General features: G+C 35.9%; 2 protein-coding genes across 2 annotated transcripts; one reads left to right on the top strand and one right to left on the bottom strand.

Moving 5' to 3' along the window:
* Nucleotides 1–3140: 3140 nt before the first annotated feature.
* On the top strand, nt 3141–5507 carry LOC107786800 (cytochrome P450 CYP72A616-like). Its single transcript, XM_016608302.2, has 5 exons — nt 3141–3452; nt 3581–3801; nt 3890–4137; nt 4256–4640; nt 5004–5507. Exons 1-5 carry the CDS (start codon nt 3182–3184, stop codon nt 5424–5426), a joined length of 1548 nt encoding a protein of 515 aa, XP_016463788.2. The 5' UTR covers nt 3141–3181; the 3' UTR covers nt 5427–5507.
* Nucleotides 5508–8042: 2535 nt separating this feature from the next.
* Nucleotides 8043–10828, bottom strand: LOC107786799 (hyoscyamine 6-dioxygenase-like). Its single transcript, XM_016608301.2, has 6 exons — nt 10649–10828; nt 10185–10233; nt 9860–10087; nt 9452–9714; nt 8566–8875; nt 8043–8480 (listed from the first exon to the last, which is right to left on the bottom strand). Exons 3-6 carry the CDS (start codon nt 10061–10063, stop codon nt 8220–8222), a joined length of 1038 nt encoding a protein of 345 aa, XP_016463787.1. The 5' UTR covers nt 10064–10087; nt 10185–10233; nt 10649–10828; the 3' UTR covers nt 8043–8219.
* Between the last annotated feature and the right edge of the window lie 1274 nt (nt 10829–12102).

The raw sequence follows: 12102 nt of genomic DNA, 5'->3' as shown, positions 1-12102 counted from the left end.
GCCAGTAGTCCGGGAATTTGCCGATGTGTTTCCTTCTGACCTTCCAGCATGCTGCTAGATCGTGATATTGATTTCTTTATTGATTTGGCTCCAGGTACCCAACCTATATCTATTCCACTGTACTGGATGGCTCCGAAAGAGCTGAAGGAGCAGCATGAGGAGTTATTGGCAAAGGGGTTTGTCAGACCGAGTGTATCACCTTGGGGTGCACCAGTGTTATTTGTGAAGAAGAAAAATAGAACTATGCGGATGTGTATTGATTACCGCCAGTTGAACAAGGTTACCATCAAGAACGGGTACCCGTTGTCGCGTATTGATGATTTGTTCGACCAATTGCAGGGTGCCAGGGTGTTTTCTAAGATCGACTTGAGATTGGGGTACCATCAGTTGAAGATCCGGGACTCAGATGTTCCGAAGACTACCTTCCGTACCAGATATGGTCATTATGAGTTCGGGGTACCATCAGTTGGTATGTTTGGTTGAGGTCCCGGGGACCTCAGGTTGATTTCGGGTGGTTAACGGACCAAGGTTCGAAGCTGAAGAATTGCTGAAGATTTGTTGGTTCTGGTATTATCGCATATGCAAAAAAGGTCACAGGTGCGATGGTCGCAGAAGAGACAATACACACGCATAAGTGAGGGTCTTCGCAGGTGCGGTGCTTATTCTGCAAAAGCGCAATCGCAGGTGCGGTCCTAGGCATCGCAGAAGCGATCTAGGCTGGCCAAGCTATTCTCGCAGAAGCGAGTTATGTTACGCAGAAGCGAGGGTCGCAGGTGCGACCTCTTGTCCGCATCTACGAAAGTGCTGGACAGAACCCTTTAAGTTCGAGGGTTCGTGACTTTTCACCATTTTCGAATTTTGGAGCTCGGTTTGGGCAATTTTGGAGAGGGATATTTTCACACAACTTGGGGTAAGTGTTCTTAACTCCCTTGTGATTATATTCCATGAATCAATTCATTTTAGCAATTGGTTGATGAATTTAAAGAGGAAATTGAGGGTGTTGGCCTAAAGTTCATAATATCAATTTTGAATTATGAACATCGATCTTGAGTCAGAATTGAGTAAAATTAGTATGGTTGAACTTGTAATTGGATGGGTTATCGGATTTTGTGAGTTTCGTCAGATTCCGAAATGTGGGCCCCACGGGTTATTTTTGGAGTGTAATTTCGGATTTTGTGGGAAAATATCAGTATTTTGTTATGAAATTAATTCCTATAATTGTGTGGACTAAATCAAATTTATTGTGGCTAGATTCGAGCCGTTCAGAAGTTGATACGTAGAATGGGATTTCTGGAGCATTGTTTAGCTTGCTCGGCATTGGATTCGTCTTGTTAGAGGTAAGTAACTCTTCTAATCTTGGAGCTGAGGGTATGAACCCTGAATATACGTATAATGTGAATTATTTGGAGGTGACGCACATGCTAGGTGACGGGCGTGTGGGCTTGCACCATAGAAATTGTGATGTAATTATTTCCATGGAATTCTGTAGTGAAGTAATCTTGGCATTTTCCATGCAGTTTTATGTGTTAAAGAAATTGAGCTGAGAATTATATTAAAAATCATGCTGAGGCTATGTGCTAGTATTATTAAGACCCACAGAGGTCATATTACTGCGAATTATTTGTTTAAATTAAAATTTCATACTCAGTCATATTCATTTCATTGCATATCATATCTCAGTCTCTATTGTTATTTATTTATGCATCATATCATCATTTTGGGCTAGTTTCATAACATTGTGAGCCCGAGAGACTGGAGAGATTGATGACTGAGTGAGGCCGAAGGCCTGATTGTAAGGATAATTATGGGATCGGGGCTGCCCGCCTGCAGCAGGCCTTATAGGCTTTATATAGCACGTGAGTTGTCCATGCTGATCCAGATATTGATACTATTGCACGTGGGTTTTCTGTGCAGCACGTGAGTTGTCTGTGCGATTTATAGCGCTTGGGCTGAAGGAGCCCCTCCGGAGTCTGCAGACTCTTGGTGAGCGCGGTTGATATTATTGAGGGACGGATCTTCCCTGGACATGGATCTTGTCCGAAGCATTATATACCTAGAGATGGATCTTCTCCACAGGCTGGATTGGCCCTACTCGGTACTAAGTGACTGATGATCAGTTGATGTGTATATTCCGGGATGGATCTTCCGTGGGCCGGATTGGCCATATACAGTACCGAGTGATTGGGCATGATGAGTGAAATATGTGAGAAAGTGAGATTGAGTACTCTGAGAGTGTGAGTACATGAGTTCATCTCTGAGATACATTGCATGGACATGCACACATGACATACAGGCATAGAGATGTATTTTTCCTCATATTGTACGGTATCACGTCATTTATGACTTCTCACATATGTTGACATATAGGCATAGTGATGTATTGGTTTTACACTAGTTATCTCGAAAGAAAATGAAATATCTTAATTATTATTGAAAGGACTTTTGAAAAAATTACTGTTTTCAAACTTATTCATATTTTGGCAACTTAGGTAAACGATTTGGGTTTTCACTGATGTACTTAGAAGACAGAACTATTTTCAGAAATTATGATTAAGTTGAGCATTTTATCTCTGAGTTAATTCTTTTATTACTTGCTTTATATTGTTATGAACTGTTGTTGGTTATTGGTGGCGGACCCGACCTTGGTACAAGCTCGTCACTACTTTCAACCTAAGGTTAGGTTTGTTACTTATTGAGTACATGAGGTCGGTTGTACTCATACTACACTTCTGCACCTTGCATGTAGATGTTGGCTGATGATGTTGATGTGTTCATTGGGAGCTGGATCGGAAGATGTACCTGCGTTCCAGTTGTAGCTGCCTCTTGTTCATGGTAGCCTTAGATTCATAAAACTCTGTTTATGTACTTTTCAAACAGATGATGTGTTACTTCATACCAACTTTGTATACTCTATTCTTAGAAGCTCATGATTTGTACTACCAGTTCATGGGGATTGTATAAGATTATGATTTTTCTTTACTTAAATTGCTTTAATAATTGTTATTGGATAATTGATAATTGGCTTACCTTGCGGGTTAGATTAGGTGCCATCACGACTAGTTAAATTTTGGGTCAGTGATTTGAAATCCGTCCTAACCTTTCACTAGATACACCTTGCCCTTTATATTGTAGACAAGAACCAAAGAACTAAAGTTTACCACAAACTTAAGAGGCAAAAAGCATGAGTATTGCAGTTTTAATTGCTCTACCAATATGCCTTTCATTCTCCTTTTGGTGCCTGAAATTGCTGTATTTGATATGGTGGCGGCCCAAAACAGTGGAAAGAGAGCTGAGGAAACAAGGAGTATATGGCCGTCCATATAGATTTCTTTATGGAAATCTAAAGGAGATGATGGAAATGAATAAAATAGCTAAGTCCAAACCCATGCCTTTGAACCACGACTACACCCCTCGACTAAATCCACTGTTCTATGAGCTCGCCACCACTTACAGTATGTATTCGTACTAAGTTCCAAGATTTTCTTTAGCAACGCAGAACAATAGCAAAATCAAGAATTTCAGTGAATGTAAAAAATGATATTTGACTTATATACATAATATAATTTTTCGTCCTTTGCAGAGAAACTTTTCTTGTTTTGGCTAGGACCGATACCTCGAGTGACCATAATGGATCCAAAGCTAATACGGGAAGTACTGTCAAATAAATCGGGTGAGTTCAGAAAACCAAAAATCAGTGCTTTCCTCAAGCTATTTGTAACAGGATTGGGGACTTACGATGGTGAAAAATGGGCGAAACATAGAAAAATTCTTAATCCAGCTTTCCACTTGGAAAAATTGAAGGTATTTTTCAATTAAGTAGTTACCTTACTTTTCTGTAATTTCATTTTTTGTTCAGAGGTTCATTTTCATTTTGGCCTTGCAAATGCAGCTAATGTTGGGAGCATTTACTCAATGTACAGAAGAAATGATAAGCAGATGGGACAAGTTAACTGAATCAAAGGGTTCTTGTGAATTGGATATTTCACAAGAATTTCATAGTTTAACTGGAGACATGCTATCAAAAGCAGCCTTTGGTAGTAACTTTGGAGAAGGGAAGTTAATATTTTCGCTTCTGAGGGAACAATGTGAACTTGTTTTCACTGCAAAACTTGCTATTAATGTCTTCCCTTGGTTAAGGTACTTCGAAATGAAATATATAATCTTGAAAATAAGACATATACCGGTGACAATTGCTTTTACACTGTTCATATCGAGTTAATAAAGTTCTTGACAATTGCTCTTGTTTATGTAATAGGTTCGTGCCAACAAAAACTAATAGAAGAAGATTGTACATCTATAACATAGTCCGTAGTTCGCTAAAAAGGATAATAGAGAAGCGAGAGAAAGAGGTACAATCAGGAAAAGCACACAATGAAGATCTCTTGGGTTTGTTAATGAAATCTAATCAAGATGAACACCAAGGGAATAAGAACTCGAACAAGGGAATGAGTACAGAAGATGTAATAGAAGAGTGCAACTCTTTCTATTTTGCGGGTCAAGAGACTACTGCAACTTTGTTAACATGGACTGCAATTGTTTTGACTATGCACCCAGATTGGCAAGAAAAAGCTAGGAATGAAGTTCTTGAAATCATTGGAAAAAATGAGCCTAAGTTTGATCAACTGAACCAGCTGAAGATTGTAAGATTCTCCACTTATGATGGCCACACCAATGTAGATATTTACCCTAATGCAAGCATTAGTGGCTACTTACACGGCTCGAACCCGTGACCTAAATGCCATATGGAGATAAATTTACCATTGCTCCAAGGCTCCTCTCCATGCTAAAGCATACGGTTAAACCTCTCTATAACAACTTCATTTCTTCCGATACTTTTTGGCTGCTACAATGAAATGCTGTTATAGATGACATATATTATATCATAACATAAAACTCGGTTTCGAATAAAACTTGGCTTTTATAGTAAATGACTGTTACATAGGGAATGTTGTTAGATAGAGGTTTGTCTGTATCTGATTTATTTAATTCTACTATATATGTAGGTGACTATGATCTTGCACGAAGTTATGAGGTTATATCCATCAGGTTCTCTTGTTAGAGAAACAAACGAAGAGACAAAACTTGGAGACTATATAATTCCATCAGGCGCACAGCTTTTGGTGCCTTTGCAAATAATTCATCGCGACACAGAGCAATGGGGAGAAGATGCTCTTATTTTCAATCCAGAAAGGTTCTCAGAAGGAGTATCAAAAGCAGCCAAGGATTTGATGTATTTTCCCTTTGGTTGGGGTTCTCGTATATGCCTTGGAATGAATTTCGCTATGATTCAAGTCAAACTTGTTTTGGCTAAAATCTTACAGAATTACTCGTTTGAGCTCTCTCCCTCCTATGCTCATGGCCCGACCATGACCGCTTTGGTTCTTCAACCACAGTATGGTGCCCCTGTCATTGTTCGAAAGCTTTAGCACTATTTCTGGCTGGTTTCTTTGAACACCTTTTCATGTACTCCTATGGTTTTTCTTGCACATTAGTTATAAGGCAGTAAATGAATGAATCTATCTCTTTCCATTGTTTTATGATTTTTTTTTCTTTTTGCCTATGATAGTTAACCTTTTTCTTGAGGCTTTTCCTCTTGTTTCCATGCTACATAATTAGCGATAAAGTTAGTAGAAATAGGTTTTCTTAAATATAAATTTAATATTTACAATAATTGAGAAAATTTTGGTAAACTTATTAGTTACAGTACAATACGATACAGTCAAACCAAAAAAATAAAAATATTATTTAATATTAGCAAACAATACGCTACTAGAAATTCGGCAAAAACCGACCAAGGTCGTTGGTCAGTCAAAAAACCGACCAAAGTTGGTCGGTTTTTCGAAATATTTTATTTTTTAATTTTTTTTTACGAAACCGACCAACTTTGGTCAGTTTTCTTTGGCGCAAAAATGCGGGAAACTATTTTTGAGTCCCCGCGAAATTTATTTTTCAAAATACCGACTAACTTTGGCCGGTTATCAATTAAAATAAATAAAAATTAATATTAAAAAAACCGACAAAAATTGGTCGGTTAATTCGGCTGGTCATTTTAAAAAATCGACCAACTTTAGTCGGTAATTTTATTTTTTAATACAATCAACCAACTTTGGTTAGTTATTTTCGTGCGAAAATATAATTAAAGAGTATAAATCAAATAAAAGACAATCTTAAAACAAAATGCACCAATGGTCTAGTGGTAGAATAGTATCCTACCATAGTACAGACCACGGTTCGATTCCCAGATGGTGAATCTTTTAATTACATAATTAAAAAACCGACCAACTTTGGTCGGTTTTTTTCCAATATTTCTTTTTTTGAATCTAATTGACCGACCAACATTGGTCAGTAATTTTTGACCAACTTTGGTCGGTATGCCTTTCCGACCGTTAAAATACTGTCCACACATAAATGGTCGCGTTTTGGTCGGTAATTGGCCATAACCGACCAACTTCGGTCAGTTTTTTTGGTCGGTATTTAGCGGATTTCTAGTAGTGGTATAATATGTCCACACAATTGTATCCATAAAACGATACAATAAATATAATACAATACATTATAAAACGATGGATAACAATAATCTAAACAGAGTGTAATATAAAGAAGACTTTTTAATCTTTTGATATTAAACTAACATTATATATGTATAACATATCAAAAATATCTTTTGAATCTTGTTATCTTGAATAGACCATTAATATCGTCACTAAGACTTACCAAAAAATAACTATAGAAATGACATGCCTTTTTTAAATAAACTAAAAAAAATAAGACAAGTAAATTGGGGGGGGGGGGGGGGGGGAGTATAAATTACCTCTAATTCCTTTTTAAATGGTCCTATTGATTTTACATTAACGGAAACTCTTTCTAATTTCCGATTAGCTAAGTGTGCAAGTCAGACCAACGAGATGCATAAACTAGCCATTTGAGGGAAATGCATAAGAACCCCTAGATTTGTCTTGAATTTGTTGTTATGTACTTAGGGGCCGCTCAAACATATACGAGGCCTAAAGCCAAAATTTAATATGAGGTCTAAATTTTTAAAAAAAAGTTATAAAGTTTTTTTTTTTAATTATTTGAAGTAAGTTGTTAATAATATTTTTTATAATCGATTTTCTCTAATAATTCTTACTCGATTGATAATATAGCCAACTTATTCAATCTTTCTATTACCCGCTAAAATATTTTGGATTGAAATAAGTATCACCCTAAAAGATTATTATGTATAAATAACCAAACAACTACGTTATGGTGTGCTACATGCGCTTCCAGTCGTTGTATAATTCCACTTTCAATTATTAAATAATATTATTTATTCTCATAACGTGGGAACTGTGCAATTGTTAAAGTTTTAGGCATTCCAAGTTTTACAAATAAAGACCCGTCGCCTAAAAATTAAGGCAAACTTAGAGCCAGTTTGGACATGAGAAAATTTTTATTTTTTTCGAATTGTTTTTACTTTTTTTCGTAATCAGTGTTTGAGCATAAACTTTTAAATTTTTACTTGAAAATAGATTTTAAAATTTTTTGAAAATTTGAAAAACTTCAAAAAAATTATTTTTCAAAATTTTCATTCAGATCACTCACAAAACTTCAAAAACAACCCAAAATTATATTCATGTCCAAACACAACTTTAGTTTTCAAATACCATTTTCACTTGAAAAAAAATTACTTTTTTCCGGAATTTTATAATTCTTATGTCCAAACGCCCACTTAATTGAATAATTCTAGCCTGAAGTTAAATATATGTGTATAATGAAACCAGTAAAACTGTTAATTTTAATTATTGCATGGAGCTAATGAGGTCAAACACAAGTGTTGGGGGTAACCCTAATGGGCGGAGGCAGGACGAATTTAATTATAGAAATTGAGTCTTAATCTGATTCGTCCACCAAGTAACCAGTTGAACGGATAAGATATGCTCTCTAGTTAAATATTAATGACAAGCTAACTTTATTTAGCCACACGTAAAAGAAAAATTCTAACAGTACTCATCAAGATTGAACCATTATTTATGGACAGGAGATAGTATTCGTAATAGATAGAAACAGAAAACGAAAAATTTCAAGGCAAACGTTAACAAAGTACATTGAAGAAGCACCAAATGGAATAACTAATACCCATTCATTAGAGTGGTTCACATTGCTTCTATATATGACTTCTAAACTCACATCCTCTTATTTGAGAAAACAGAATAAGTGGTAGCAGCAACACTGATCCGTCACACATACAATGCTTCAGCATCGATCTTAAAAGGCTCCAACGCTGCGTAATACACTGATTTCTTGCTGAGGTAATGGGGCATAAATTCAGTACGCCATTTGAAGGATTTGTACAATGGTGGATTGCACGGATTAACAAGTGATTTTGCAGGCTCAACGACCTCTTCTGGACAAATGAAAGTACAAATAGATGTCCGTGCTTGAGTTGTATTGGTCACCACTCTATGTGCTACACTTCCTAGCTTCCCGTTGCTAATCACCTGCATTTATACGACGAGTTCATTACTCAAATTAAAATGATAATTCAACTATCCGAAATTAACAAGTAATGTTAAGGAACTTTACCGTCATAGCTAAACCAGAATTGACAACAAGTGCATGGGGTAGAGGTTCTATGCCAATCCATTTCTCATCCTTTAATATTTGAAGGCCATATGCGTCTTGTTGGATAATGGTTATGAGATTAGGATCACAATGTCCACCAACTCCCAATGTTAAACTTGGATCTGGGCACTCTGGGTAAAGATTGGCAAGCATTCTCTGCCCAAGATCTTTGTCAAAATACCCTGCCTCCAACCCTAATCCTTCACTTACCAGTCCCAAGATAATCTTGCTCAGCTTTCTTACTTCAACAGAATATGAACCAATAACCTCCCTGAAATTTCATTCTCATATTTTACCTTGACATGAAAATACAGGGGAAGAAAACAACCTGAAGAAATGTCCTTTTATACTTCGAGTAGTTTTTACATAGTATAGTTGTCCCCAAAATAATAGACCAAAAATATATTTTTTTTGTATATTAATGGATAATATACATATATGTTATACATAATTAGTGTATATTTTTGTATATTTGACTAGCGGCTGTGATTATTTTTGGCCAGCAACAACATATCCAATGTAATCTCACATAGTGGGTTATGAGAAGGGTAGTGTCTACGTAGACCTTACCCCTACTCTTGTGAAGATAGAGAAGCTATTTACAACCGATAAAGTTATTTTTTGCTGACCAGAAAAATGTCTTGAAAGCCGGATTATTTCAATCATGTCTTGAAACATTTCTCTTGACACTATTGGTTGTAAATTACATAAAATCCATCGATAAGTTGCTAAATAAAAATATATAATCCCCAATAATTTCTTCCGGATTTAAAACTTACTAATAATTACCAAGATATAATACATAAGGTGAAATCAAAAGAAAAAATTGAGGAACAGAATTAGGTACCTATATCTTGGAGGTTTATCAGGCCAAATGCTTTTATCTTCCCCGTCAATGTTGCAGGTGTGCTCGAGAACATCCCTCCAGTATTTATGCTCTTCTGTTTCATAATGCCTGGCACTACTACTATATAGTGTTGCTGCACCTCTTGCTGCATTTGCTGCAGCTTTTGCGTAATTCGCTTTCTCTTCCACAGGCAAACTGAAGAATTCCTGGTACACTTTCATCGCCTCGTCCATTAAATCTTCTGGTATTCCATGATTGTTTACCTGTTTCAGCATGCATGCTATCAATTCAGCTGAGAAATTATAAGGCCTCTTATTAAAATTTGGATAATCTTTAAAAGAAGAGTATGATCGCAAATGTAATGTAGTTATATTTCCTGTCTTAGTACTGCACAAACAATGGATCAACCTGGAAAAAACCATATTCTTCACAAGCTTTCAGAAGTTGTTGAACGACAACAGTTCGTTCTTCGCCCTTAGCTTTTCCCAAATCAATGACTGGAATTTCCTTAACAATTGGAACTGGATCAACTGGCCTTTCATGCATTGGTAAGACATAACTTTGAGGAAGTGTTTCGCCTTTATTAGACCAGCTAGAGATGAGGTCCGCCATGTTCTCCTTTTTTTGTGAATGAATCTAACCAAAACAAAAAGGAAACCTGAATATATAAAGTTTTAAAGAGCTGGTATATACAGCCACCCAAGAATAGAAAAACTCAGGAGCAAAACCGGACCTAGGATTTGAAGACGCCCGGTGCACCACTATAGCATTGAGCATAGATTCTACATAGGTACAAACGATAGCCCGATTAGAATGAGATCACTTTATTTTTTTCGGTTTAATTTTCGTATTAGAAGCGAAGTATCATAATTTCACAAGTAATTTTCCATTTACAGGGAATCATATTCCTATGATATAGAAAAGGGAATGCAACTTTATTTTAAATATATAGTGGAATCACATCCCCTCCATTCTAGCAACAACATAACCAAAAGTATCATCTTAATAGAGGACACATCTTCTATAAAAATTACTAAACATAAGAAAATAAGCAACAATATATTTCATAGGTGAATCATACCCCTTCTAACAAACTAAGTTTTATGATAACTAAAGACTTTAATGAAAAGAAACATTTACTAATTTGTTAAATGTCAATCCCTTGCCTGATCGTAGGAGAAAAAAAAGAGGACGAACCTGGGAAAATAAACTTCAGATTGTTACTTTTTTCTGTACGTTTTCTTACAGGGGATAAAAGGACTCATTTATAGGGAACAAAACTGCATAACACGTCGGCGAAGTGTTTGGAAGTAATTATCTTAAACGACAAAATACATCGTTGAGAACGAAATTATTTCCCTCGAAACAAATAAGAAAAAGCAGAACTGGTCCCAAGTATCTGAGTTTTGCGTAAAATAGAATTTACTTCGTATCTCTCGAATTAAATTAATGTGTATCTTTTCATTGAAATAAATAGAATATACACCGCCTAGAGATTCCTCTACTGTGAATTATATATATATATATATATATTTTGTAATTTCCCTATCTTTTGATTCCCCTTTGTTGGAACTATTCACCTGAGAGTGTTGACCATCTTAGCAACCCTCTTGTCCCGTGAATTATATGTTTGTTCATTCACTTTTAGCACTAACAACATACCAAGGTGGATTTACGATTTGAATATATATATATATATAATTCAGGTTAAAATTACTGAATTCCTCCGAACTCATATCTTAAAACCTACACATCCGCCTGACGTAACAAATATTAATCCATACAAGTGTTAGATTTGACAATGCATTTGCTCAACTCTTGAAAGAAAGAATAATAAATACTGACACAAACTCTCAGGAAAAAAAAAGATTCTCCATTTTAATGTGCATATGAAGATTGATACTCACTCTGGTCCACAATAAATGTTTTTTTGACTTTTTTCTTGTAGTTCAAAATAAGTAATTTTTTTTAGATTTTAAGAATGAATTAATTATTTTTTTTCTACATTGCCCTTGGAGTAAATAATATTGGAGTATGTGTTAGGGGTGTTTATGTAAAGAGATAGTAAAGATTAATATGATCAATTTCATTGCTAATTAATATTAAAAGATGAATTTATTAATCTACGTAAAAATACTCAAAAAAAAATCACTTACTAACGGAGGGAGTAGCAACAAATCTCTCACTCCTCCGTGCAATGGCATACGCAGTTAACTTCTCCACATTCCCAAATATTCCAAATGATTCAGCTATAACATTAATTAATGTGACTGTATTTTATTTTTCAAAGAAACTTACTTGTAAGCTCATTCTTTAAGTAAGCAGATTCAATCTAGTAGTAAATGCAACCTGATTAATGTAGCTACGATCTAAAACATTCGTGGGCTACATATGTTTTTCCACTAGTGTGAAATTGTATATGGTCGAAATAGATTTCGACCTTCTTACGTTCAATCGAGTTCAAGTGGTAAGAAATTGGAGTAGGATTTTGGGAGTGAGCTCCGAAGACAGTACTAACGAGCCTCGAGTCCGAAGGCTGCTCGAGGAGTCGGCTCAATAACCTTATCGAGCCCGTGACCAAATCGATTCGCAAGGCATTGCTTCGAGGTCGGAAATGCGCGACGCCCATCCCGAAGGTCGAACTCGAGTCA

The sequence above is a fragment of the Nicotiana tabacum genome, chromosome 2, assembly GCF_000715075.1.
Source record: "Nicotiana tabacum cultivar K326 chromosome 2, ASM71507v2, whole genome shotgun sequence".
Lineage (NCBI taxonomy): Eukaryota > Viridiplantae > Streptophyta > Magnoliopsida > Solanales > Solanaceae > Nicotiana > Nicotiana tabacum.
The sequence above is the reverse complement of the archived record's forward strand: the minus strand, read 5'-3'. Positions and strand labels throughout refer to the sequence as shown.